At 39.7% G+C, this 27,784-nt stretch overlaps 1 protein-coding gene across 5 annotated transcripts in view; it reads right to left on the bottom strand.

Moving 5' to 3' along the window:
• The window catches only part of FAM149A (family with sequence similarity 149 member A), a 46,947-nt gene extending 24,465 nt beyond the window's left edge, over positions 1-22,482 (bottom strand). For 3 of the 5 annotated variants that reach the window (XM_019667235.1, XM_019667236.1, XM_019667237.1), the window contains exon 1: positions 21,749-22,482. In XM_019667235.1, the coding sequence (XP_019522780.1) occupies positions 21,749-22,398 (650 nt within the window). In that variant the 5' untranslated portion in view covers positions 22,399-22,482. Of the gene's footprint in view, positions 1-2,042; positions 2,123-2,593; positions 2,717-21,748 lie in introns of those variants that run through there. The other 2 variants (XM_019667239.1, XM_019667238.1) reach the window with 2 other exon arrangements.
• Positions 22,483-27,784: the final 5,302 nt, after the last annotated feature.

Below are 27,784 nucleotides of genomic sequence, written 5' to 3'. Positions count from 1 at the left end.
ATCAGCTTGATGGTGCTCCGTGCTATTGTTAGCACACACTATGCCATGAACACACTGTGCTCTTGGTAATTTGCACCTCCCATGGCATTCCATAGTATACAGCTCTCTTTTCAATATTTTTTTAATGTGATGACCTTGACACTTTATTAGTTTCCTTTATCTGTAACACCTAAAACAATTCCTGTCCCATAGATATGTTCTATGTTTGTTGAAAGAACCAAGAGACTAGACTCTAACAAAGTACATGTTTTTGCTCTGAATGTTCATACTTAATAAAAAAGATTACACTGTGACCAGACATGATATTATTCTCCAAATTCAAGACATTTCTGGAGAATCTTTTATCCTTTATAAAGCAGAAAATTCACAGTAGCTGATTTCTCCAAAACTGACGTTTATAACCAAAAAGTTCCTCTGTTGCACTCCTTTCCACTTCTCTTTCTTCTAGTGCTTCCTCTTTTTTTATGGAACTTGAAAACTAAATTCACTAATCAGACGCATGCCTGTTTGTTTGTTTTGTGTCCAATGAACAATGATTTCTTCCTTCAGAAAATTCATCCTTTTGGGGGTGGGGGGAATAAGGAGGGGGAATAATAAACTATGAAGAAAATTATTTACAAAATGGAAGAGCTAATTTTTCTATTCACGTTATATATCCTTGTCAAAATGGGCATTCCTATAACTTCAAAATGTAGTGAAGACAGGAGGACTTCAAGATGCAGGGGTCCTGGGGTGGGGGATGGGGGAATTACTACAAAATGGATGCCTTGAAACACTATCTACTTCCACTTCCACACCATTTCTCCCCCCTGCCCCCTCTCCTCCCTGCTTCTTCCAAGTCTCTATACTTCTGTGGAACTTCTTGAATGGCAGAGTTCAGTGTAATGACATACATTTGACCACAGAATTCTAAAGAATTCTTAAGAGGAATTTGAGCTCATTCATTCAATGATTGCCCAAGGTTACAAAGATAGGGCTGGAGCTGGTCCTAGGACCCAGGCCCCCTGACCTGCAAGACTCTCCAGGAACCACAAGTTACTAACATCGTAAGCTGAAAACAGAATCTGTATAATTTGCCTTTTCTTTTTCTGTCTTGTTTTGATTCTTGCTTTCTCTGTCCTCCAACCATGCATTATATTGTTATTTCATGCATAATATTGAACATCTTTAAATGCCTGTAAACTCTCAACTCCTATGTAAACCATGCAATCTAAGTAAGTGTACACAACATACAGATGTGCCCTATAAATATCTTATAATTTGAATGTGGTGGAATGTTTATTAAGCTTTCATTACATAATACATAGACATATGACAGTCATATACTAGCTCCTATCTTTACTTCTTATATTTTAGAGATGACAGAATTCGCTAGTCAGTTCATTTAAGGCTGTTCATAAGGCAGACAGGACCTAGCAGACTGAAGCGCAACTGAACCATGTTGTATTCATTTGTTGGTACATCAAAATTAGACTCAAAATCAGTCTTCATGAGTCATTCCATTCTAGTGTTCAAATGAATGACTTGATCATCTACTTTTATTTTTAAAAAGCTGCCTCTTGGTAGCCCACAAACTTCTGCCACTTTGCCTTGTAGAGCAATTCAAGTATTAAACAGTGACCGCAGCTTTCAAAATTTTGTATTTCTGCTTAAAAGGATTGTCTGAAATGAGCACTGTATTCTGAATGAGTTGGAATGCAGGATGATTTTCTGGATGGGCTGGCCGACAAGAGGCTGCTCCTCCTTTATTATAAAGCACTTATGCTGCCTTGACTTAATACAAGAACATTTTAGAAGTAATCTCGGCTCTCCTCTCGGGAGAAGTCATCTCAGATGCGATGGATGCTTCTCCGAGCAAGTGAGCAACTTCACTTGGGAAGGCCAGATGATGTCACCACGAGAGATTTCATGAATGGATGAAAGGAAACAGACCAGATGGATTCCAGCTTTGCAGGCAGAAAAAAAAAAAAAATCACGTACATAGCACAAGAATATGACACCACAGAGTGTTCATCCCACTTCCTCTCCACATCAAGACTTACCCAATCACAATCAGCCCCAGGCCTGCACTGGCGTCCCCGGGGCCGGGCCCCGCACCTCGAGGCCTGGGAGCCAACGCGCGCGGACACCCCGCGCAGGCCCCCTGCAGGCGGCGGGCGACCGCGCGCCCCCGCGCCCCCGGGGCCTCGGCTCTCCGCCCACCCAGCGCGGCGCCTTGGACCCCGCTAGCCCCGCACGTGCCGCCCAGTCGCGTCCGGGAACAGCGAGCCTTGAGCGGCTCGGCGAGGGGCGCTCCCGGCCAGGTCTGCGCAGCCCATGGGCGCGGCTGCTCGTAGGGCGCCCAGGGCTGCTTCCCCCTCCGGATCCTTCGGCCCTGCAAGGGCCGGATTCCTGCACCGCGGGGCAACGCCTCCGTCCGCTCCGCGCACGCCCGTCCCTCCTCCTCTCCCGGTCGCGTCGTCCTCCTCAGAGGTCGGGCTGAGCCAGGAGGTGGGTCCCCAGCGCCCCCTCTTCCAAAATCTGGTCGGGCTTCCCGCCCTCACCCCCAGTCTCCCTGCCCTCTGAACACCTCCCACTTTCCCAGGACCCTGACCTCCGGAAAAGCACGTGGTTCTCTCTTCCCTCAGCCAGAAGCCAGATTTCATAATCCAGTGACCTGAGTTTTGGCCACAGGCCACTCAGCCTCCTGGCACCCGCCCCACCGCCCTCTCCTGGCCTCCAGTGAGCATGGTTCTGGCCTTCCCACTCCAACCCCGAGAGGGGCGGGCGGGGAGGGGCGGGGGAGCGGGGGCTGGGAGGGGCTGTCCAGACAAGTGTTTGCGGTCCTTAATTCTTTGAGATCGAATTTCTCAGATCTGGTACACGCGCGATGCAAATCTGGTTGCCAGGAACTATAGGCCCAATTATGCACCCAAGATTTGTTTTCTTTCATATCCTGTCTCTCCATCTTCCAACAGATGCTTTACCTCATATAGTCCAATAAAGTTTGCTTACAAACCCAGAGACATAACTGTGTTTTGGTTTATTAATATGTGCTTTTTTGCAATCTCGGAGTCATACAATTAGACCAGGACCAGAGTCACTGGGCTCTGTAGGGAGATAGCAAAGTTACCAGGCCACCGTTTTCATAAACTAAAAGAAACAGGACTGAATTAGCTGAAGTAAAATACATTTGAAAAGCCCGGCGTGAAAAGGTGGACACTACCTATGGTATGTCTTTCCCCATTAAAAGATTTTTGATAATTATAACTAATAAAGTGGATTCTGGTGCGCTTTCCAGCCTGCGGTCCATAGCCTTTCTCCTTTGAGATCTGAGGCCCTCTAAGTCTGAACAGGTACAAAGAGGCCCATCTATTCCTCCTGCTCGGTATCCTGCACTTTGAGAGGTAAACCATGCCTGTTTCATTTAGTAGTGAAGAACCCAGTCTATTTATTTTAAATCTGACCCTTAAGAGACAACCCTAAGATGATAAGAAACCACTACCAATGATAAAACAATCATTCATTTCCTGAACTAAGTATACTAGGATCCATATTTACAGATAATCAGTAAGTTGTTATAAATTCCAAAATTAATGAGATTTTAAAGCCTGATAAATATGTATGTGTATACATCCAGGGTGTGTATTTATCAGAAAAAAAAACATTGTATCTAAAGTAAACACATGACTGCTAATACTGTTTATATGTAAAGTGATAAATGACAGGGAAAGAAAAGAAGAGCATTATGATCCAAATATATGGTAGTTGCTTTATACATATGCTATTTTGTTTAATTATTTAACACCCATGCCAGATAGATACTATTATCCAATTTTATTGATGAAAATATTGAAGGCAGAGATTTTAAGTAACATGTTGAAGGTCACTCAACTAGGATGTGGGGTGTGTGTGTGTGTGTGTGTGTGTGTGTGTGTGTGTGTGTCCCAGGTATCTATTATTGCATAACAAACTACCCCAAACTTAGTGGATTAAAACAACTGCCATCTTGTTATGCTCACAATCCACAGAATTAAGGAATTCCAGCAAGAGGTGGCTGGGTGCTTCTTCTGCTCCATGTGGTATTGACTGAGTTACTCAGTGGTATTCAACTGGCCACTGGGCTGCTCTGGAGGGTCCAAGAAGGCTTCACCCACATATCTAGTTCTTTGGGCTAGGGAGGTGGCTGGAAGGCTGAGCACCACTGGGCCCTTCGTCCATGTAGTCTCAAGTCATTTCCAAGTAGTCTCTTAGTCTCTCCAACAGGGTAGTCAGAATTCCTACATGGCAGCTCCAGGCTCCAAAAAACAAAGGCAAAAGCTGTCAACTCTATAGAAGGCTTGCCGGGAACAGGGATAGTGTCACTTCTATTGTACTCTATTATCAAAGCAGTCACAGATTCAAAGAGTTGGTAAATAGAACCTACCTGTCAACAAGAAGAGTGTCAAAGATTTGCAGACATCTTTACTCTGCCATAATCCACTTTCTGGCCACACACTATTTACATCCCTCCCGCATACATGCACAATATATACTTAGGCCTCTCAAGAATCCCTAAAATTTAATCATCTCAATCATGTTCAAGTAAGAATACAGAGGCTCCTTCTTGGGGAGCTTTCTCTCCACTTGAACACCTGCAGCCTTCCGCAAGCTGAACCAACAATGATGAGGCCGAGACCGGATAACCGCAGCTGACTCCTGTTTGAAAGGAGGGACAGCAGGAGACACAGCAGTCACTGGTCCACAGCTGTCTGAAATCCAAGCAGGCTTAATCCTGCTAGTCCGAGCTGGTAGTGTTTCCACCACTCCACCAGTACAATTCTGTTATATATATTTTTTGCTTTTCTTTGAATTTTATCAGCGTTCACTGCATTCGTCATAAACCACACTGACCTTTCTTTCTGGGACAGAAATACATTTTATTTAATCCAATATATCTAAAATATTATCATTTCAATATGTAATCAATATAAAAAATTATTGAGATATTTTAAATTACTGCAGACTTTAGACTTATCAAGCTTCCACAATCATGTGAACTAGTTCCTTAAAGTAAATCTATCTCTATTTCTCTATCTCTTTCTCTATCTCTTTCTACTTATCTATCTACCAAAATATATCTCTCTATGTAATCTATAGAGAAAGATAACTAGATGTAGGCATAGATATAGATGTATCCTATTGGTTTTATTTCTCTGGAGAACCCTGATTAATACACTGGTGAAATCGGAATGAAATTTAGAGCTTAGTTAAAATAATGCATCAATTTTGGTTCATTAATTGTAATGAATGTATCATAATAATATGAAATGTAGATCATGTAAGTTTTCTGTAAATTTAAAACTGTTATTTAAAAAAGTGTATTTAATAAATGCATTAAACTCCTCTACACATTTACATATATTTTACAAGTTAGGAACTACTTTCCAAGAAGACCAATAAAATAGTATCATGTTCTATTATTCCAATGTGAATAGTATAATAATTTTAGAAAATGCTAGGTAAACTATGAAGTCTACAGCTTATATCAAATGATAGAAACAAATAAAATTAATATATTAACATGAAAATGAAAATAAATTTACCTAGGTGGAAAAATTTATAAGGGCATTACTTTAAAATGATTAAAAGAGATTATAATTTAGCATTAAATAGTAACAGAAATTTGCTTTACATGAAATTTTTTTCTAAGGACAGCCTATGTAAAACCAATTTTGGATTAAAACTTTTTTATGTAATACTGCTAGAAAGCCACTAGATGCCAATCTTTCCTACCTTTTACCACTTTAAAAACCATGCCAGATGTATTTTAATATATGCTTGTCTGCAGAATTTAGGAATTAGTGAGAATTCATCTACAGTATGATATAGAATCCTGTTTAGATCAGAAGTCACAATTTCAGTGAACAATGCCTAGGACGCACAGCCAACAGAAAGTGTCATGATCCTGACACACACACTGGGTGGAGTGCTTTCACTCTGGCAGGAAAATAGGGTCAGGGGCCTACACCCCTTACTTCTAAACCTCACAACAACCTAACAGGTGCCTACTTCTTTGTACAGAGAAATAATATTAAGGGTAAACAGTTTTATTCCAATTGTCTAGCGTGACTTTAAAGACTTACCCTTTTAAAGATTCATTTCAGGTCTAATTTGCAGATTTATGATAAAGTTTCTTTTTCGTAAAGATGTTCTACGGACATCTATTATAGATATATCAGATATATTCTATAACTATATTCACTAGCATTTTTTAATACTTGCCATATCCCAGTACTTTTTAAGCGCTTGATATATATTAATGCATTTAAGCATCACAATGATTCTTTGAAGGGGGGAATACGGTTAGTACCATTCTACAAATTCATAAAGTGAGGCACAAAGAAGTTGATGGTGTGGCAAAGCCACATTCTAGCTTAGGCCACTTGTAAGAAAACTTACACCATACTTCTATGAAGGGCATACCCCTCAAAAGCCCTCCATGGATAATAGAAAGAAGCTAAAGTTCACTATATTATATACCAAAGAATAAAAAATAGTTTTAAAATTTAGAGGAAAGCTGTATCTAAAAAGAGATAGCAGAAGGAAAAAGTATTAGTTAGACTTTTAATATGAAGAACGTAAAAAAATTTAGAAATTCCCAAGTAACCTATGAGATCTACAGCTCATATTATAGAGGGATATAGAATTAATATATTATTCAAAACAAAACACTTATATTGGTTATTTATAAACCCAACACTTCTAAATGAGTGCTGAAATTGATCAAGGACAATAATTATTAGGTGAAATTGTATGAAATTACCAATAGCATACTGTTTTGAACCAGGAAAACAGAAATTTTATGTTTCAATTTAATACATTGGATAAATGGGTTCAATAACATTTATTAATATTAAATATTTTCCTTACTTTTAACTGTTTGCTTTAACAATACTATTATCAGTAGAAAGTGAAAGAAAACAAGCAACCCAAAAATTGTTTTATAAATATTTTTATATAGAATTCATTAAACTTTCAAAGTGAAAACAACTACCTAAATATATTCTATGAAGAGTTCCATTTCCTAAACTGCAACATCAGTATAGTCAAATTCTCCTAAAACAGCATTTTTGATATTGATTTAATTTATTCTTTTAATTAGTAGAGAAGAAAGTGAAGACTTTGTAATAATTGCTAGATCACTATTATAAGTTGGTTTCATTTTATATTGTAAAGTCTACTAAGTCTGATATTACAAAAGCTGCATAGCTTTCCTTTCATTAGAATTTGTATGCATACTTTATCCATACATTTATATTCAACATTTTTGTATTCTTACATTTAAGCTATGTTTTTGATAAACAATATAAAGTTGTTGCTTACAGCTTAAATTTAGAGGGGGTTAAATTTGCCTCTTACAGCAGACTGGGCTGGGGGCTTTAGCCACCCCTAATCACCCTGATCCAATCAAGAATTAAGATTTAAATCTGGGGTTCAGTCTCTGTGAGACTGGTCTATTTCCATTTCACCCTAACTCCTGGGTGTTTTATTTATTTATTTGTTGTCCAGCCTTTCTAGTTACGCTCAAGGTGGTGGTTGGTCCAAAACTCCCTAGGCTGACATTGCTGGAAGTAGAACTAAAGGAATTTTTATAGTGAAACATTGCAAAATGTGTGATATAAATCACCATTTATCTCCTAAGAAAATCTTCAGTAAAATACACATTTTCCCCCTAATGCTTTTAAGGCAAGAATAATTCACTGAAGTTTCCTGGTGAAAACAGGGTTGCATCCTGCTTCACGATCTGCTTGGGGCAAAAACAGAAACAGGGACAAGTATATGGATTAGAAGTGTATCTGGACACCCACACCCACACACACACACACACACACGTGCTCAACTCAAAGTCTCAGTATTAACCAAATGAGCAGCTGAAGTACATTAAATAATAAAGATAATTCTAAATTGATTTTAATATTGACCTTGAGTTCACAAAAACCATAAGCTCTAGAACATAATGGACCCATTTCCATTCAGCACAGCTCAATGCTTGTCTATAATAAAGACAAAACTACATTTTCTTTATTATAAGAAGGAAAAAAGTCTTATGTGCTAAGGTGTTCCTTGGAGGGTTCTGTTTTTTATTTTTGTTTCCTTAATAGCATTTAGCTGGGGTGCTCTTCAATATAGACTACTATATGAGTCTTCCCATAGAGCACAAGTTCTTCTTACCCACGCATCATCTAAAATCATGGTCCTTAACCTCAATCTCAGTTGAGAGGTCAGAACCAAGAAATTTAGGACTAATTTTTATCAATGATTAGCATTTTTTGAAAGAATATTTCCAAGACTATCCCTTTTACTTACATTCCCATATTTTTGTTTATGTGGAGAGTAAGAGATTGCATGAACAATTATGCATAATCATGTGTCTTACATGTAAATGTCATCCTATAATGTGGAGGAAACAAAGGTTGAGAACCACTCAGCAGAGACCCTCTATCCACGCTCCAGCTATATGACTTCTGAAGATGTTGAGTAATCATTATCTCATCAATGTTCACATAGCAGAACCATTTTCAGTAATTTCATAAACTTTAGCAAAAACATCCTTTGTTTCAATCTACTCCCTATATCCAGGATGGCTTTGGAAGTAAACATACTTCTTATATTTATTAGCAGTGGTGTGCTGGTAAACTGGCTTTATGAAATAAACAAAATCTGATTTGCAGGCAATAGACTGGGGGTTTTCACTTTGTGAGGGGTGAAATGTATAACTATTACATTGTTTTGTATGCCTGAAACTAATAAAAAATAAAAGTAAGACAAAAAAAACAAGGCTACTTCAATAACAATTGAAAAGAAAAAAAAAAAAAGCTTATTTGCAGGGTGTGAATACTTTCTCCAGTTTGTCCCGCTTCAAACTACCCCTATGATGCCATTGAGTGTGGAACTGGAAACAGATGTGAGGCAGTAAATCAATGCCAGCACACTTCTTCCTGGTGGGGAGGGATTCTCAGAGATCACACAAAATGTTACTTTTGCCTTTGAATTAACTGTAATAAACACAGCGTTTGTAATTGACTTACATGACAACTTTACCATTACAAAATTCCATTCTTCAATATCTTCAATATTCCTCTTTAATGGTTCTGAAGCAGGAAATTAATTCAAAAATCACCAGAGAACTGTGATACATAGCCCATTTTTTAAAGAGTAAGCCTTGTTTGATTCCCTTATATCAGCGGTTCTCAACCTGTGGGTCACAACCCCTTTGGAGGTCGAACGACTCTTTCACAGGGATCGTCTAAGACCATCAGAAAACAAAAAGATATTTACATTACAATTCATAACAGTAGCAAAATTACATTTATAGAGTAGCAACGAAAATAATTATATGGTTGGGGGTCAACACAACATGAGGGTCAACACAACATGAGGAACTGTATTAAGGGGTTGCGGTATTAGGAAGGTTGAGAACTGCTGCCCTATATGGTAGAGAAGCTGAGAAAGTGGATAAACTCTATTTATCTAGCAAAGGAAGAGAAACTTGGGAAAATATTAGGGCAAGAGAATCAACTTATCCTTTTCAGTTACAAGGCGTGAGACTCACCTCGTAATGAGTGGTATGAACTTGGAGGGTAAGGTGGTGATAATGAAAAGATTTCATTTCCTGGGAATCATTAAAATAAAAATATTAATAAAAGACTCCAGATCCCACAGGAGTTCAGGAAATGCCACCTAAACAGGAATTTAAGGAAGATCCAAGATGGCAACACCAGGCTTTTGAGGATGGGAATTTTGGGAACACGAAGATCATTCAGCCTCCTAAGCAGCTGAAGAATAGGCCGGCTTCTTGCCCTCTTGGCAGTCTGAGTTTACATGGTGAAGGCATCATGATTATTAATGTGATTCAGCTCCTTTATGTTGCTGCTTCAATATCTCATCCTCAACTCAATATTTCTTTTTGGCCTCTGCTTCCGAGCCTTTGATACATGATAGTGCCATGTATTTCATGACATCTGCTCTCTACCTTCTCTCGGAGTACCCTTCAGCTCCAGTTAATAACAATAAAACTCTTAATAATTACCTAACATTTATTAAGACCTCATACTTCAGAGGAGCACTCTGCTAAGTGCCTTATGTGAATGATCTCATTTAAACCTGACAACAACCCTCGGAAATGGGTGCCTACTAACTCTCCCTCCCATGTAAATTCTCATGAGAAACATATTCTGTTACATGTACATCCCTCCTAGGGCACGACTTCCCCTAAACTACTTGACTGATTGCTGGCCAGCTAACAGATTGACTGTCTCCCTCAGACTTCCACGCTTGCTCTCATGAGCTAAAAGTAGCATCATTGTTCTATGTTTGAGGAACTGCTTAGGTCTGCTTCCCTCAGCAAGGGCTACAATAGAGAGTTTCTCCAAAGAGGATGTGGGTGTGGCAGACATCCTAAAAACAAGCACTGTGCTTATTTAGTGAGAAAGATATGCCTTAAGATGGTGGTCGGCTAGCACATATCATAAAACAGTGAGTCAAGCACTACCATGATTATCTAGAGAAAAATGTACTGAGAGAAAATAAAAGGTTTGTGAGATGCTACCCGAAAAGATCATGGCAGTTCAGTCATCAACCCATATTACTGTGATCCCATCACCATGCTGAGTTCTGCAGAAATAATAAAATGTTGAAAGGCAACCCACCCCCTGTCTCCATTGTGGGGGTGTACAAGTTGGTTGAATTTCCTACTCATAAAATCATTATTTAGAGGTATCTTGGGGTTTTATCATAATTCTATCCTCTTCTGACCAAAGCTACACCTCTTTGGAGGGTGGGTGATCCAGGAAACAAAGTGACCACCCACTGCGGAGTTCTTCACCTTTTATGTAAGCATGTGTCCCCTTCTCCTATATTCCATATATTTTTAGCTATTTAGTTCAGACTGCTAATTTTAACAATAGATCTCATATTGAGCAATTTCAGCTGTCACTGCTTTGAATAATAAGGTGGCATTATAACAGAAGAAAAGAAAGTGATTGTTGCTTACATATTTGCTATGAAATCATAATATTGAATGTCAAGGATTGTGAGGGATCTGGGATTTGACTCTGTTTATGAGCTAACACATTAGCTTGCCACAGTTCTGTGGGTGCTTAGAAAAGGCACAAGCATCCTGGGTAAGAGATGGAAGATGTTATTACTTACAACAAAAGCAGTAGCCAGAGTCATCAGATGATTCCTGAGACCTCAGTTCCCACGGATATACGTGTTGGTCTTAGATAGATGCCAGCACATGCCATAGATTACATTATAGGAGAGGTTCTCAGGAGTTTTGAGGGTTAAATCAAGAACCAAACCTACTCACCAAGTCCAGGGTTAAACTCTACCACAAGGTCAAGACAATGACAAAAGGATTAGAAGTAGAGCTTCAATGAAGTTAGAAGAGAGAATAAGTACAAAAAGACAACTGCTGGGTACAGGATGAGAACACAAGGTTCATTGTTTTAGCCCAAATCAATTGGTGTGAATGTGTGAGGCGGCCTGTTAATAAAGACATGATGTATGTTTGCATACATTGGAATTCAGTAATTGTCATTAATATTTCTTTGACATCTTGAAAAGAGTCCCATGATTTTTTTTCATTGTAATTCTTTGTGATGTGCACCATTAAAAGAAAACTCATTGTAAGGAATTGAAGTCAATTATTATTTTAAAAATTATCACTTTAATAAATCTTTAAAACACATATTTCATTATCATATTTTTTAGATCGTCAAAATGATATCATTTGTTGGAAACCAACAAGCAAAAAAGGTTCAGAATGTTAAATGTTATGTGAAATAAATATATTCATTAGATAAACATGAATATAAGTGCCTGGCAAGGATTACCATTGTCAATATTTAATTATAAGTCTCCTTCTAAACCCTTAAGTGAACCATCTAATTAAGAAAATGCTAATGTGCAAGTATATCCTTTTCCCTTCTAAGGGTCATATTTAATTCCTTCCACTCCATTTTTTTTCTAGTAAGACTTGCTTTCTCATTACTACCTTATTTGTATGAATAAAACATTTGATTTGCTATTAAATATACACAAAATAATTTATAAGAAACACACACATATACACATATATATATAATAAACTAGAAAGACTTAGTAAAACTACTTTATTTTAAAGAAGTCATGCTTTTAAAATAAAAGCTATTTGTTATCTGTACTTCAAAATGGACAAAACTAAGCTTTGACTTTGGTTTCCTTATCAGTACTAACAGGAATCTTATTCTAAGGAAGATACGTTTAGACTACTTATTTAAATAATTTTTATTTTTCAAATTTATTTTTATTGGAAAGGGCATAATTTCTTAGAGTCAGTTTGTTCCAGGAACAATACCACCGATGACCTTAGAAGTAGATTTTAATCCTCATTATAATCTTAAATAATTTGTTAAAAATGCTTGGTTACACATATGTGTGGATAATATATATTGATTGCCTGGATTTAAATGTTATACTGCTCACACATGACTCTTCTCCTTTCTGAGCCTCAATTTCTTCATCTGTAGAATGAAAATAACATTCCTACCATGTACGCTTGCTCTGGGGATTCATCATAATATCTTTAAGAACACGCATGCAGCATTCGGTACTTAGTAAACATGGCTATACCAGCTCTCATTTCAAATGCTAAGAACCTCAGCTTTGTAGAATAATACATTTTGAGCAATATTCATGTCAATCAGTGAAACAGGATTACAAAATGTTAGATCTAATAAGTAAAACCAAAGTCTGACTGAAGTAGACCTTTTCTTCGGAATATATCATCTGTATCTTTAAAATATACTTCATATACTAAAAGTAAACTTTCCTCGGATTTATTTTTATGCATTAATTTGGCAATGAAATTACTGGGTTTTTTTAGGGGGAAGGGTTCATTTTATTCAATGCAGAATCTTATTTCTGGATTATAATAAGTCTTGCATATACGTAAATGGTTTTTAATAGTTCACTATTTGATGTTAGGAATTTGAATTTAAATGTTGCATTTTTCAATAAATTTTAACCTTCTGTGTATCTAGTGACACTCTCTGAAATACGAGTATAATTAAAAGTATTAAAAGTCTAAGGTAAATTGTGGGCTTCCAAGGTGAGGCTTGTCCTCATCTTCGTTAATAAATTTAAGATGACAATGATCCTAAGAAGAATATATATGTATATATGCAGAGGAGGACATTTTATTTAGTTCAGCTTAGCTTTAATAATCTGTTTATTAAACAACAGTAGAGAAAGTCTTACTTGACTGTTTTTCTTGTCATTGCAAAGACCATCAACTTCTTTTCCAAGTTCACAACTGGAAATTTAATAATTTCAAAGGCTTTATTTAATTTCTGTGCTTTCTTAAATATGGTGTCTTCATTGACCATTTCTCTCAAGAATGAAGGGGCAACTTTTGAATTTTTTCTATACATGTTTAATGAATAGTATTTATTCATTTATCGAATGAATAGCACATAGCATTTAATGAATCATGTCCTATTTAATATATGTCTGGATAATACCTAGTATTCTTAGGACCATAAAATGTTCTGAGAGCTTTTACTACAAAGCAAAATTGTTTCCTATGGATTATAAAATTATTCATATCCAAAGAGGTACAATTTGCCTGTTGTTGAATGAAACAAATATCTACACTGCACTGGTAAAAGGAAAAAAAGAGTGTGCCCTGTATGACAAGGATGTGTGGTAGACTACTTCTAAATATTAACTGATATTTTGTCCCTAGTGTTTTCATTTTCCTTTGTCCCTTCTCACACTGAGTAATCCAAGGCTTGTTTGCTTATTGCTTCAGAAAACAAAGAACACAGGGGGATTCCCCCCCTTGATCTTTATTTGTTTGTTTGTTTGTTTTTTCCTAAACTTATAAGATTGACAAGGATTTTTATCAAAGAAAAAGATTTAGGAGGAAACAGATAAGTCAGGGAGGTTCTTCCCTGGAGGTTCTTCTCAACCTTCAGCAGGGAAACAGATTCCCTGGAAATGGAGAGATGCTGTGGACCCCGATTTTCTGTCTCTGAGAAAGGAAATCTCAGGGAGGTTAGGGAATGGGGCTGTGTGATTTCAGGGGCCACTACAAACCAAAATAGTCCACCAGGGACACCGTGGCATACAGAAGGCACCCAGCCAGGAAATCTATTGGAGGCTAAAATCTAGCCAGTCCTTCACTTGATTTGTACAGTGGCACAATGATGAGCCTCCTGTAGGAAGGTGCATCTTTTCTCATTCCCAAGGGGCTGGTGGGGCATTGAATCAGGCATTCAACGCCAGAGAGTTCCTAGAGGATGTCCTCTAGGAAACTGTGATTCAGAAGCACAAAATTCAGACCTCTGGTGAGCTGGAATATGAGGGGGAGGCGGACCTAAGATAGGTTTCTGGGGTAAGGAATAAGAAGAGACTCATGCCCTGATCCTTCAGTAGAGCTTGGATAAAGTGATAGGATCCCAGAGGGAAAAGAAAGGCTGGGTGGCATGGATTGGCATCTTCCTGGAAGTCCTGTGATGGAGAAGGTTGTTATGAAAGCAGAAGGCTGAGCCCAACACCTGCTGTGAGTACCACAGAAGTAAGGGAGAGAGACCCCTAACTTGAAGGGCCTTTGCGGATAGATGCATGAGAACTGCGTTATAAAGAAGAAGGATAAAATGAGATTACGGATATTTCTTGTTCAGCAAAGACAGAAGTTACCAAGGAACAAGTGAGCACCTTCCCCACCACTGAAATGTCCTGGTCCCAAAATGATGACAAAGCCTAAAATAAAGATGAGAAAAAATCCCAGATAATGGAGTTTTAGCTTCTACCACTGTGGTAGAATGTGATCTTCAGCCTCACCAATGCATGGCCAAGCTCTGTGATACGCATCATCCCAATATCTTTATTTGTATCAGTTTCATTCATAGGCCCGTGTACCTCTCATGGAGTTTATTGCTAGAGCCTCCTTACCATCTCTCTATGGTTACATCCTCTTATGCATTAGTTTAGTCCTTCTAAAGCTCAGCCCTGTTCATGCCACTTCTCTGCCTAAAAATATTTAGTAGCCAAAGGATTTGAAAGAGCAAATGAGTAGACATGATATAATCACTGGGATATGAAATACAGTGTGGGGAATATAATCAACAATGTTGTACAGACTATGTAAAGAGCCAGATGGGCACTGGACTTATCAAGGGGATCATGTCATAGACTGTGTAGATGCCTGACCACTGCGCTGTACAACTGAAGCTGAATTAGAATGATATCATATGTCAACTATAAATATATGGTCATGGAGCTTAGGGGAGGGGGTTATCACTTTATGAGGGGTGTAAATGTCTACTATTATGTTGCTTTGTACACTTGAAACTAATACAAAAAAATTTAGTAGCCTATCCAGTATTTACTAAACAGAGTCTGGTATTCAAGTCTCTAGTTTTCTTTTAATGCCTTTTCAAACACTATGCTCCTAACTAATTGAACTCCTTATATGACAGGTAGTGTTGTATCTCCATGTTTTTGCTCACACAGTTTTGGTCTCCTGGAATGTCCTCCTAAACCCCAACTTTCTATTTGCCCCAATTTCACACGTTCTTTAGGATTCAAATCCCTGATCGCCTTCTTTTCCATAATCTCATTGACATCTTCTCTCTTAACTATGTGTTCATGGCAATTTGTCTGAAACCTTTCTTGGCTTATTCATCTTATTTTCCCTGCTCTTTGAAGATAAGACCCATTTCCAATTCTTCTTCTGATTACTCAAAACGTCTAGCTCCATCTGAGTTTTAGATGGAATAGATATTTTATAAACACAGGTTGACAATTAATGTTTAGAAAATAATATATTTACCTTTCCTGTGGATCATAGCAATAAACTGTACTTTGTACAAAAGATGCTGATTGTGGATGATAAATAAAAATATATTTAGATTATTGAGAATTATAACTAATAGTAATAGCTATTTATTGCAGGGCTTATATACCAGCCACCATAGCGAGAGTTTTTGTATCCTATCTTTTTTAATGTTCACAATATCTCTTTGAATGGGTACTATTATTAATTCTTGTTTTATGGGTGAGAAAATGAGGCTTAAAGAGGTTAAGTAAGGCATTCAAGGTGAGTACTTAATTGGTATTTTATTCTTAGTATTCTCAGAAATATTATAAAGTGGGATTCGAGTCAGTCAAGTTTCTTCAAACTTGTGCTCTAAAATCTATACTAATTAAGTTAGCTATTACAATTTTAGAGCTATAAAAGATTCAAATCCCATATCATATGATTGTTGCCATTAACCAGGCACATATAAAATATTATACATGTTAGCCATTACATTAGAAAAAATTCAAAATGTGTTCTTTAAACACACAGTAGAACATATAACTATTACTTCGATAAAATATATATTTTATTGGGGAATTGGGGAAAGGGAACAGTGCTGGGGAATTGGGGAGGGGAACAGCCAAGCTCTTGTCCCTTAATCTTAGATGTGGAGGGTGCAGCTAGCTCAGCTCCAAGTCCAGTCACCATTCAGCTGCCCATAGGCAGCTCATGACCACTCAGCTCAAGGTGTTGTGTTCAATCTTAGTTGCGAGGGGGCATAGCCCACCATCCCATGCAGGAGTCTAACCAGCAACCGTGTCGTTATGAGCACGTGCTCTCACCAGCTGAACCATCCTGCCACCTGTTGGCAGCTCAGTGGCAGCTCAGCTCTGGCACAGCTCACTGGCCCATGTGGGAATCCAACCGGCCCCCTGTTGCTCAGAGCTCATGCTCTTAATCAACTGAGCCACTTGGCCAGCCCTCAAATATATGTTTTGCAATCTTAAATATAATAACAAAGTAAAGAAGACAATTTACAGTTTAAAAAACTCTTGCAAAAGACAGGAAGAACAAAATTGTTTTCTTTCCTGGGTTTGAGAAAATGCTAGATATGACAACCAAGTCAAATTTATTACAATTTTTTTTTAAGATTTTTATTGGGGAATTGGGGGAGGGGAACAGCGCTGGGGAATCGGGGGAAGGGGAACAGACAAGTTGCTGTCATTTTGTTCTTCAGTCTAGTTCTGGAGGACGTTGCTTCACTGGCCCATGTTGATATTATCATTGCACTCTTGCCGGGTGAGGCAGATGGGTCACTGGCCTCTGGATGGCTGCTCACGGTGGCTCTTGGCAGCTCACACCGGCTTCCAGCTGCTCACGCTGGCTGCCAGCCACACACAGTAGTTTATGGCAGCCCACTGCAGCCGGGGCTGCAGCCTATGCCGTCGCCAGCGACTCAGCCCAGCAGCCCAGCTCCAGGTCGAGCTGTTGTTCATCATCTTAGCTATAGAAGGCAGTGTCACTGGCCCCATGTGGTATCCAAACTGGGGCCCTGCTGCTCAGAGCTGGCATCCCAAGCCAGCTCTTAACCAACACGCTACTCAGCCAGCCCTATTACTATTTTTAATGCAAGTAATGGTCATATGACTGTAATAGACAGTAGTAGTCACATGACAGTTGTCTACTGATCTCATCATTCATCCCTATGGAAATACAAAGTCCCAGCAGAAAGCATTACTAACTTTGGAAGAACTCCAAGATGACAAAACAAAAAGGCCCAAGACAACAATTATTCTTAAAGAAAGCTATTTAAATTACCTCTAGATTTTTATGACATTAGGAATGCACAAAAATGATTAATATGGGGAAGAAAATATTTTCACTCATTCTCTTAATGAATTTTATGAAATGTCTTTGTGGGCAAATGTTGCCTTAAGTGTCACAGGACAGACAGAGTTTATGGTCCCAAAAGGATGTAGGATGTGAATATAAATCACAAGATTACCAGATAGAAATGGACAAGAACTAAGGGTGGGTCGTGTACGATTTGTGATGCTACTGATGATTCTGCATTGTTTCTAAAAATTAAAAATTAAAAGTTTGATCCCAGGGTGGCAAAAATTTCTTGTAGGTGCTATACAGCAATCAGGGCAATGTTAATCGAGAAAACCTTTATCTACTGTAAGTTGTGTAAGAAAATGATGAAAGATTAGAATGTACCCTATATAATTTGCTCTCCCAAATAATTGCACTAAAAGTTGCCATTTATTACAGTCACATGATAAACATAAATTAATTTTTTGGTCACTCTTCTTCACCTGGAACATATCCTTTAATGAAGCATGTTCTCAAATTTCACTTCTGTGCCAACAAGGAGATAGTAATTACAGATAACATTTTATAAGCATTTCTGCATTGTTAAGCACTTAAAATATTATTTCACTTAATTTTTGGAACATCCCAATGAGGAAAGTATTATCATTGTCTCCATTTCATGAAGGCAAAAAATCTACTACAGTTTGGAAAACTGAATAACTTGCCCAGAATTACAAGCTAGCAAATAGTTTGAGATTGGAATCCAATTCATCTGGGTCCATAGGCGTCACTCCAACTCTAGGCTGCCTCAGTACCAGATGAATTAAAGAGACAAGTCTCTGCATTCACATTATTGCCAGCCAAGTCAACGAGCCCGCAGGCAGTTACTGCAATATTTCCACACTCCTATGACTGTAACAATTGAACTCAGACACTCAAAACAGCAATAATTATATGCTCACAGCAATAACTTACAAAAGATATAAATACTTCCAGACCACATGAAGCTTATAGTCTACCAACATTTGTATATTACAATTTCTATCTTCCTACCTACCTTATCTACTGTTTTAAATTCTTATATTTCCAGAACAAACAGAATAAGACCTTTCACAAAATGATAATAGGATTGTTCAAACAAGAAGTGCAAACGGCGGTAGTGAAGAGGGATGGGTGAGACCGAAAAACAGTGTAAATGAGGTAGAAAGTATAAATGAAATACACAGGGAGGTGAAGGTAAAGAAAGTGATGATTACGTTTGCTTTGTTTGTTTGTGCAAGAGAGGGAAGTAAAAAAAAGAAAACTCAGTGTTCTGAGCCTCAGGTTCAGATGCATAGCCAGTGTGGAATAAAACAGCAAATACTTTTCCATGAGCCGTTTGTTCCTTTATCTAGTCCATTGATCAGAGATCAAACTCATGCAGCTATATTACATCTCAGTGGAAAAAAAAAGGCTCTGAATTGAAAGATTGCAATTCCCCCACCAAATTAATTTCATTATTTTTAGTTTCAACAAAGGCCAAATACACAACCAGGGTCAAATGTAAAATGCATGAGGTTTCTTCAGAAATGCATAAACTGTAAATGAGGGTTTTCCTTTGTAACTAAGGGTGATATTCTTAAAATTACATTAATGATTCTCAAGGATTTGTTTATATGCATCCACATCCTCTCTACATATTCTTTTTTTCTTCCTACTCCCACTTTTTTCTTTTATTTAAGTATAGTTATTATACAATATTATATTAGTTATGTTAGTGTCAAGTGTACAATGTAGTGATTTGACATTGTTATACCTTACAATGTGATCACCCCACTAATTCTAATATCATCTGTCACCATGCAAACGTATCACAATATTACTGATTATATTCCCGTTCACCATTTTCACCCATCCCCCATCCCCTTCCCCTCTGGTAACCACTCCTTTGGGCTCTGTTTCTATGAGCCTGCTTTGTTTTGTTTTGTTCGTTTTCTTTTCTTTTCTTTTAGATTCCGCATGTAAGTGAAACCATACAATGTTTCTCTGTCTGAATTATCTCACTTAGCATAATACCCTATAGGTCCATCCATAATCCTAAAATTTGTATGGAACCACAAAAGACCACAAACAGCGAAAGCAATCTTGAGAAAGAACAACGTTGAAAGTGTTATGCTCCTATACTTACTTTAACCAACTCCCAGTCTCTATGACCCTGGGCTTTAGAAAACTAAATACACTATTTTAATATTAATCAAGCAGGCTGATTAGTAGCAGCTATCTGCAAACTGGCAGTTGAAGTGGTAGTTGTATAATTTAAATCCATTCTTGAATGATGTTTGTTTATTCAATGTTATAAACAGCCACCCCAAAAATCTAAGAGGGAAAAAATGTAGTTCAAGGTGCAAAATGTCTGCAGTATTTTAGGGAAAATCACTTTAATATTTTCTTCCTTTCTCCCCTAGTCCCTTTGTAAACTTTATGATTAAAAAAAATGAATGAGATATGAAAGGAATGGAATATTACTATTTCTGCATGTAAAAAAGAAAACTGGTGTACTCAGAGGGCTGTCTGATGTCCTACAGAGGGCACAAACTCATTACCAGAAAGATCCTTGAATGCACATACCTGTGCACATTATTTCTCATAGCAATTATCTAAAATTCAATGTCTGCACTTTCAGTAAAATCAGATACATTTGCTCATGCAAAATAGTGACTTTTGTAAATAATGCCAAATAAAGTCTTATTAAATAAGTATCTATTAAACAAATTTAGACAATATAAACATGGACAAAGATGTTCAACAATGGAAACCAAAGCCAGTTCTTTCAGGGCCTGTTTATAAAAAGCACTAATACTAGAGTTTAAGGTCAATGTGCAGATCTGTTTGCTCATAAAACATTAATTGCATAAATGTTAAGGACCAGTAGCCAATTACAAAGGTCTAATTCCATAGGCATACCTATTATAGCCACTTATCCAAGTGTGATTGATGTTCCTTACAGAAAACAAAGTCAGTTGATTAATGTATTTTATAATGCAATGTTTTAAATGAAAAGAAATAACTTATTTAAGTGCTCATTTTAGTACTGAGATGACTGTTACCCAGTTTTGTAAAAACATGTAATTATTTAAATTGTGCATGGGTTAGAATTAGTCTTGGTGCAAAAGTTCTCCACTGGGGGTGGTGGGGAGCTTCTCTGCTGGCGGGCCTGGGCCTGACCATTCTTCCTTCACTAGATTATAATGCAGAAATTCACCCTTCCGGCCTGCCTTTAACCATTTCACTGTTCCTTTGTAGGATTCCAAAGGTTGAACATGCTTGTATCCACTTAAGAATAGTCATATATTCTGCTTATTAAAAAGATGAAATGCACCTTAATGCCAAAATACACTTTCTATAAGAACAATATTTCATTACTGCTCTTGGACGTGAAAAGAGTGTGTGTGTGTGTGTGTGTGTGTGTGTGTGTGTGTGTGTGTGTGTGTTGAGGGAAGCGTCCTCCATCCTAGTGACATGGTTGTCAACTTTCTGGAGAACCTCAAGGGACCATGCAAGAACTCAGGAGCATCAGACCTGTCCTTAGCATTAGAAATGACGTTGGTGTCAGGCGATGCTATACATAGGTAAATTAACCAGATGTCTCACCAAGAAAACCCATCCCACTTGGTTTAAGAATTGGGGCTGATCCTTGAAAAGTAGGAATACGCCATTTCTTAAACTCGCAGCAGCCAACATACGTATTAGGTTACCTTGCACATCTGCCATATTCTGCATCAGAGAAAGGCACCCGAAGGTTCTTTTCAAAGTCGCTGAGGAAACCAGACTATCAAACAATCTAAGTGTCCATGCTTCAGCTAAAAGAGAAACAACATTCTGTCCTCCTTTCCTGCAAGCCCTGCCTCTGATGGTGAACAGCGGAGGCTTATCTCCGAGAAAGTTGAGCAAAAGCCTGTCACAACGTGTTTGGAAAGAACATAAGGACCCAGGAAAAGTGCAAAGAGGGTGCCCAGGTGAGTTAGTGGAAGTCATTGCAAAGAGCGCAATTTTCCGAAGGGTGCCTGGCAAGGTGAATGCGGCAGGCGGAGGGGTAGGGCTTCCAAGGAAAGACAAGCAGGCCTGGATCCTGCAGCTACTCACGCCTCTCCGCCATCCGAGTCGCTGTCCGAGGCCCACTCCTCACCGATGTCCGGAAGGGTGAAGAACAGGGTCTTGGGGCCAGGCCCAGGGGGCATCCAATCGCTGGGTTCTCGCTCTCCGGGGCCAGGCTGGCAGGGGTTCCGTGGGCTCGAAGCTAAACTGCTGCTGCCTGTGGTGCCTCCAATCGACGGCAGCGGGGCCCAGGTGCCGCCAGGGCCGGGGAGTGGCCTTGCCTCTGCCACCAGGTGGACTGGGGAGCCCGCGGCGCTGCAGCCATTGCTGGAGGAGACCAGGGGCAGGGACTGGGCCAGGGGCTGGACTTTGGCTGCTCTCGGGTTACTGGGCAGAGAGAAGGGGGTCCCTATTGCTTCTGCTGCGCGGTTTGCGACAGAGACCCTGGGGTAGGAGGCAGTGAGCAAAGGATGGAGCAAGACGGTCGACCCCCGAAAGGCGGAGGGGGAGTCAGGAGGCATGGCAGGGAGAGTCAGGGTGGAGGCAGTGCTACGCTCTGTGCCCACCGGCCCCGAGGTGGCAGCGCCTCCCGAGTGGCTGGAGGCCGAGGCGATCGGCGAGGGGACGGCCGGAGGCGCCGTCGAGGTCTTGAAGATTCTGGCAAAGAGAGACCCAAGGTCCAACACAGCGACCTTCATGTCCCAGTCTTGGAGATTCTGTCCCCGATGTTGCCTGAACCTCAAGAACACCGGGAGCAGGGCTTCGGAGCTCCATCCACCGCTGCCCACAGGGATTGGGATGAGGCGGCCCGGGGTGGGGATGGGGATTCCGGGTACCCGCAAGCCGCTGAGCCACAGAGGCCTCTAGTGCGTTCCGCACGCCGAGGACCGTCTCCTTGGGCGCTCAGCCCCGCAGCACTTGAGACCCCCCTTCCCGACGCCAGGCGATCCGCAGGGCGCGGAGGCTGCTGGCGGCGGCCGCCTCCTGCGGGGAGTTGTCCCTTCTCTGCCCTGTGCTGCGAGGCCCCTGAGAACCAAGGGTCGAGGAACGCACGGAGGCGACGTGCTGCAGGTGCTAGGGCCACCGCGGGCTGGGGGTGGCGATTTGAGCCTCCGCCCGCTGGAGATACCCCGTCGGGCCCCCAGGACAGCGCGCGGGCGGTTGCTAAGCTAAACAAAAACCCTGCTTAGCTCGCTGCTAATTGGGCCCCGGATAGCAGCTTGGAACTGTGTCCAAAATAGATACCCTAGGTCCCACCTTGATTCGTGCCTTAAAGGAACACTATCTAATTTCTCAATCATCCTTAGAGCTTCACCAGATTCACCAAGTGCTGTGCCGAGGGCAAGGGATTTGAACAGAGAGAGCCCTGGGAAAGATAACCCTGCTTCAAAAAGATTTGAAACTTATATATCCAGTCTGACAAGACCAAATGTGCCAAGGTCAGGGAGTTGGCCAGCTCTTTGACATGCGGGAAGGTTGGTTAAAAACGTGAATTTAGGTGAGTGGACTTGAAACAGCAGTGCCCCTCTCCTCTCATGTTCAAAGTTTGTCACTAAAGGTGACATAAGGGAACAACAGAGGGGGGGCCTCATCCAAGAACTAGGAAATAAGAGGGGGCTCTGACAGCTAAACTTGTAAAATCCACATACAATGTGTGTGCTTAAACCAAGAGATTTAATAACTAAAATGTTTTGACAACTCAAACTATAATCAGACTGATTAGATACAAACTCAAAGGCAGATATGAAAAGTAACAGTTTCTTATTAAGTGGAATAAATTGCATTTTTGAAATGTTTAAAGAAATGTATGTGAAAGGTAGAGTGAATGTGATGATCTGTAGGAGTCTGGGGTCAGTTCTGAGCAAGATTTAAAAATAAGATTTGGAGGGCCAGCCAAGTGGCTCAGTTGGTTAAGAGCTTGCTCAAAAGTGCAAGCTCTGAGCAACAGCAGTTTGATTCCCGGCCCAAGCTGAGCTGCCGCTGAGCTGCCAACAGGCGGCAGGATGGCTCAGTTTTTTTTTTAAAAAAAAGAAGATTTGGACAGGGTTTATTCATTAATATTCAGAAGATATAGTTTCTGATTTGGGTCAGGGAAAGGAGATGAATAAGTCTTGTAATGGATAAATTAACTGACATTCATAATATACATTACATAACATCCACTGTGTACATCAGTCTTTTGCAAGTTATCAAACTGAATTCTGAGCCACAGTAAATTTCCATGGTAATGCCACACTTTGCATCTCCTTGTAGACCGCTAACCCATCTTCTACTTATGATACCCACATCCTGTCAGGACATCTTTTCTGAATCCAAGCAGCACCATGAACAAACATGTGCTGATCACGTTTCTATTTCAAGATTGTGTTAAACATTGAGATGTAAATGAGGAGATGTTCTCTTCCTACAGCATGGGCTAATCAGGATCCCATCACATGCTAAGTGTCAGGTGAGTGTCCCAGAAAACAAGGGCAGTTGGTGGCAGCCATTGCAGTCAGCATTAACTTGGGGAAAGAATACTTGTGTGCTTAAGAGAGGTACAAGACAAAGCCAGTAGGGTCTGACTGTAAAGGGCCTTGGATGTTGGAAGAGGGAAAAACATACAGTTGTCAGTATGTGGAGCACCAGCACACAGTGAAAAATCAAATTGAAGGAAAGAGGGAATAAGTAACAAACACATCTGAGGGCAGCAGTGGAAACTAGAGGGTCAGCTCAAGGAAGCTGTGTCAAAGACACCAGGACCATCTACATTTGTTATATTCTCATTGTTCTTCTTTCTTAGCCTCATCAGGTAGCCATAGAGGTGTGTGAGGTCTGACAGAATGTTGTACTATTTTTATACAGCACTCATTCAGGATTGCAAAGCTGTTTCCTAAAGATTTTTTCTTTTTATTTCATAAGGGTCTTGTTTCTGATTCATAGAACAATTAAATCCTTAATATATTAAAATTGACTCACTCTCGGGCCAGCCGGGTGGCACGTTGGTTAGGAGTTGGCTTGGGACACCAGCTCTGAGCAGCAGGGCCCTGGTTCAGATCCCACATGAGGGCCAGTAATGCTGCACCCTCTACAGCTAAGATGGTGAAAAATAGCTCAACCTAGAGCTGGGCTGCCATGAGTCGCTGGTAAAGGCATGGGCTGCAGTGGGGCTGGCCAGCAGCGGGGGTGAGCTTTCGTGAGCTTTCCTGAGCTGCTGTTAGCCGCCATGAGCAGCTGACCAATGGCCGGTGAGCGACTGCCTCACCCGGGAAGAGCGCAATGATCACAATACCAACATGGGCCAGTGAAGCGGCATCCTCTACAACTAGACTGAAGAACAGAAGGACAGCAACTTGTCTATTCCCTTTCCCCGATTTCACAACTCTGTTCCCCTCCCCCAATTCCCCAATAAAATCTTAAAAAAGAAAAAAGATTGACTCACTCTCAATACAAGGAGAATCATTTCTAGAATATACACTTGCAGTGCTTAAGCAGCTAATCATCTGATTGATTTTTGGGCCCTCACAGCTGAGCAGCCTTTCAAGATGAAGCCCCACTAACCTGACTCATAAAATACAGATGCATAAACCCCAACTCAAATGTGTTAACCAGTAACTACACAACTGCAATGTTGTCCTCTGCTCTTTTCCTATGAGAGAAATTCCTGTTAAGACCAAATTAAGTTGAGAGATTGTTAGGTGAGCATAGAATCAAAGCACAGGGAGTGTGTCATATAGTTCATATAAAGGGGGCATTCACAGTAAAAGCCAATTATCCTCCTCCTTGTTGGAAGAGCAACCCTGCATGAACAGTGGATCATTCACCTGTCTTGCTCTCTAAATTTAGATATTTCTATGCTTTCATTACCAATCACTTCTCTTCTGTGCACATAGTTTTCTTTAAGTATGCTGAGACTGTTAATAAAGCTACAGAAAATCTGCAAAATCTTTCAGACCCTGGCCTTGAAAACATTCTGTCTCTAAAGTGTGCTTACATGTCTCCCATATGTTATGGGTTGAATTGTGTATCTCAAAAAATATGTTGAGGTTCTAACCCCCAGTTTTAGGGAATGTACCTTATTTGGAAATATGGTCTTTGTAGATGTAATCAAGTTACAACAAAGTCATTAGGAAAGGCCCTAATCCTGTATAACTGCCATACTCTTAAAAAGAGAGAAATTTGAACACAAACACACAGGGAGAACACCAAGTGATGACAGAGGCAAAGAATGGAGTGATAACAGCTGCAAGACAAGGAACATCAAGGACCGATGGCCACCACTAGAAACTAAGAGGAGGGAAGAGAGAGTCAGAGGGAGTATGGCTCTGCCAGCATCTGATATCAGACTTCTGGTTTCCAGAATTATGAGAGAATAAATTTCTCTTCTTTGAAACCATCCAGTTTGTGGCACTTTGTTATGGCAGCCCTAGGAAACTAATACACTACTGGGGTACTAATTAAGTACTAGGGTACTTCATGATTATAGTATCTTGCAGGTGCCTTTATGAAAGTCTTCAGTGGGTGTATATGCTCTAAAAAGCTGGCTACAAATTAAAATGATAACTGTAACTGTCTCAAATCTATAGGGAGAATGATAGGAATTCTACAAAGGATGGGGGAAGAAGTATCATTGTTGTTTAAGGCAGTGAATGTAACAGTCTGGCCAGCCAGTTGGCACAATGAATAAATGACTGATCCTTTTGTTTGCAGGTCCTTTGAGAATGACCTATCATTGCAAACATGATAAACAATTATTAGCAAGATGTTAGGTCTTTCATACCCATTGTCCATCCATCAACAGTCTTTCAGAGATATTCGATGCTACCAGGCTTCTTTGTTAATTACCAGTTGCTTGCCATTCTCATAACATGAGCCCCAGGTGATGTATCATAGTGGTCTGGCCCAGGCAGAGTAAGGAAGTGAAAACAAATGCAGTAAATCATGGTTTCTAGCTGTGACAGTGTTGATTTTAAAAAGACTTTATTAGAAATGTCGAAGCAGTGTTTTGTGTGATAAAATCCTTTTGCTTATGTTGGTTAATTAACAATTTGAAGAACTGATTTTCTGATGTGTACAACAATGCCTGGCTACATCATTAAGAAAGTATTAGGAAGTTATGACCATATTGCAATGAAGAAATGTTTCGTATTGAAAACCTGGAATTTAAAACAAATAACCTGAGTAATTAACCTGTTTAAGAATTTAAATTGCCTTACTTATCATGACACTAAGGCCAGAACCGATAAAGAAAAATATTGTCAAATTTGATTATAAAAATTTTAAACTTCTGAACAGTAAAAGGCATTTGTTCATTCAACAAATACTCACTAAGCACTGCACTGGAGACAATACAGTCTGGTAGACTCTGGAGATGGACACTAGATTCATGGTGTTTCTGCCACTGACCCACACCCAGGCCTCTCTCTCTGTCCCTTAATGGTTACTATCTCAAATAATGGTCCTTTGTGAGTCACATGAATGAACACATGCTTGGTAACTGGAACAGAGCTTAGCACAGGGTAAGCTGTCAGTAGGTGTTAGTTTTTATTATATGTGATACCAGGTTACATTGAACACCCTGCAAAAAGATCTGGAAGGAAATTACAGCTACATTTACATCCAAGTGTATTCCTTTTTGTACTACTTAAATGTTTTCAGTAAGTGTGCCTATTAAAACAGATAGAAGCCCTCAAAAACCTTTAGGCAAATTCTTTTTTTTTTTTTTTTGATATATGATTAAGGGCTGTAGATGCTACCAAGGGGAAAAATTCAAAAACAAAATACAACTTTAAACTGATCAAAAAGCACCTTTAGGTGACAGAGATTATTAATAGTCCATGACTGAATCTACTGGGTGTGGTAACAGAGAGTGTGCCGTGGAAAGAGCAGAGATCAGACCCATCAGACTTTTCAGGTGCTTGCAGCTGCCATAACAGAGAAAGCCTGCTGTAGCTGTAGCTTGAGAATTGGAGATGCTTATGTACCTCTCAGAGCAGGAAGCCCACAAAAAGCTGGCTCTGGGATGGGTGCTGTGACTACTCATGTCATCAGAGACTCAAGGCCTTTCTCTCTTTTTTGTTCACTCATTATCAAGATCTACTCTAA

This window comes from Hipposideros armiger, unplaced genomic scaffold (genome assembly GCF_001890085.2).
Source record: "Hipposideros armiger isolate ML-2016 unplaced genomic scaffold, ASM189008v1 scaffold_488, whole genome shotgun sequence".
Taxonomy (NCBI): domain Eukaryota; kingdom Metazoa; phylum Chordata; class Mammalia; order Chiroptera; family Hipposideridae; genus Hipposideros; species Hipposideros armiger.
This window is presented reverse-complemented; position numbering and strand designations above follow the sequence as displayed.